Source organism: Limulus polyphemus, unplaced genomic scaffold, assembly GCF_000517525.1.
Source record: "Limulus polyphemus unplaced genomic scaffold, Limulus_polyphemus-2.1.2 Scaffold429, whole genome shotgun sequence".
NCBI lineage: Eukaryota > Metazoa > Arthropoda > Merostomata > Xiphosura > Limulidae > Limulus > Limulus polyphemus.
Genome location: NW_013666039.1, coordinates 603,358 through 605,070, shown reverse-complemented (window position 1 = coordinate 605,070; position 1,713 = coordinate 603,358). Strand labels below are relative to the sequence as shown.

At 32.2% G+C, this 1,713-nt stretch overlaps 1 protein-coding gene across 1 annotated transcript in view; it reads left to right on the top strand.

Annotated features, from left to right (window-relative positions):
• The window catches only part of LOC106458212 (fibroblast growth factor receptor 3-like), a 39,308-nt gene that overhangs the window by 11,218 nt on the left and 26,377 nt on the right, over positions 1-1,713 (top strand). Inside the window, exon 3 of the mRNA XM_013917688.2 lies at positions 529-588. Within this exon, the coding sequence (XP_013773142.2) occupies positions 529-588 (60 nt within the window). The remainder of the gene's footprint in view (positions 1-528; positions 589-1,713) is intronic.

Sequence of the window (1,713 nt, the reverse complement as noted above, 5' to 3'; positions counted from 1 at the left end):
TTTACCGTAAAAATTCTTTCCGAAAAAGCTTTAGCGATACAAGTCCTTTCTTAAATAAAATTGATTTATTCTTTCTGAATACAACTTTGCAATACACTTAATTTCCACAGTCACGTTATAACAAACGCTGTAATTCACAACGAACGACTCGCGTGCTCGACTCAATTGTCAGTCTCTCTCTGTCTGCAGTTCAATTACATTCTTGCCGTCACTTCTTGGCCGTCTTATATACACAAGAATACCGCAACTCTAGTAAACACTCGAGGATTCACGAACCTTCGAGAATATTACGTATTACTAGGGTCACGTGACCTCCGCTGTCGTAACAGTGTTAATATAAGCAGATTTCACATTAGTAATGATAATATTAAAATTAATTGTATTATTTTTATAGAAAGAAAGAAAGGACAAAAATGCTGCCTGATGATATGCCTTTGTAAATAGAATTTTCAATGAACTTGTTATGTTTTCAACATGTTTGAAATCATTAAAAGTATTAGAAGTTAATTTATTTTGTGTTTGTTTCAGAATTTTCACTACTAAGAAAAGTGGTAACAGAAACTGTTTTAACTCCAAAAGAACCTTTGGGTAAGCAAGTAATTTTCTACTAGCTAGTTTTATTCATATATATTTTAACACGATTCTTTCATCGTAGTAAAATGAAAACAGTGTTAAATTTTCACTGCAGCAGAGGTTGCACAATCCTGGAAGATCAGGAAGATGAAAATGTGTAGGAACACTGCACAGCTATAATTATAACTGTATGTAAGTGATATAATTTCTCCTTCAAGTATAACTTAATATTACATGCGTACCTGCAAAATAGTTTTTACCTTTTTGCCATAAATGTTTTTGTCCTTATCGGAAAGTAAATGTAAGAAAAAAAAAGGCTTTCATTTATTTACAGATTTGTAAGAACATTTATATGCACGTATCTTATGATTTTAAAAACTACACAGTCATGTTTTACCAACTTCATGATTAAACATTTGTAAAGCAATTTATAAGGATGAAATATGATGATGTAACTCTGAATGAGTGACATTCATTATTGCTTGCAAAATCAGGTTAAGATAGCTAATCCTTATGGAAGTTTTTTCTACACATGGAAGGAGCAAGAAGAAGCATTTGTCCCCCTTACATTTCACAAAAAATTGCACATATTAAGATGTAAACTTAACATCATAGTTAAACTAAATATTTTTAGTAATTTTTATCAAAACTGTAAATTTGTGTTTGCATTGAAGCACACATAGTACATACTATTTTAGTCTGTTGGCCTGTGTCAAAGCTGATCCCCTACATATATATTTTGTCCCCCCCCCCCTTGAGAATATTTCGGTGGGTGCCCATGTTTCTACAACTAGAAACTAATGGTTAAACTAAGACGTTTAGTAGATTTTGACTTTTAACAGCTATGGCAGACAGCCTAAATGTGTATTCTAAGCACAAGTAAAATAAATATTTCAATCAACACTAAAATGGATTTAGACAAAATAGTTTAGGATAGCTAATACACAAGTACTAGTTAACTTTATATTGTTACGTCTCCGTTCGTTAGTTGATTTTCCGTAACTTCGTTCCGACGAAACTTTAGCGACACAAGTCCTTTCTTAAATAAAACTGGTTTATTCTTTCTGGATATAACTTTGCGATACACTTAATTTCAACAGTCGCGCTATAATAAACGTCTCACGTGCTCGACTTCAACAA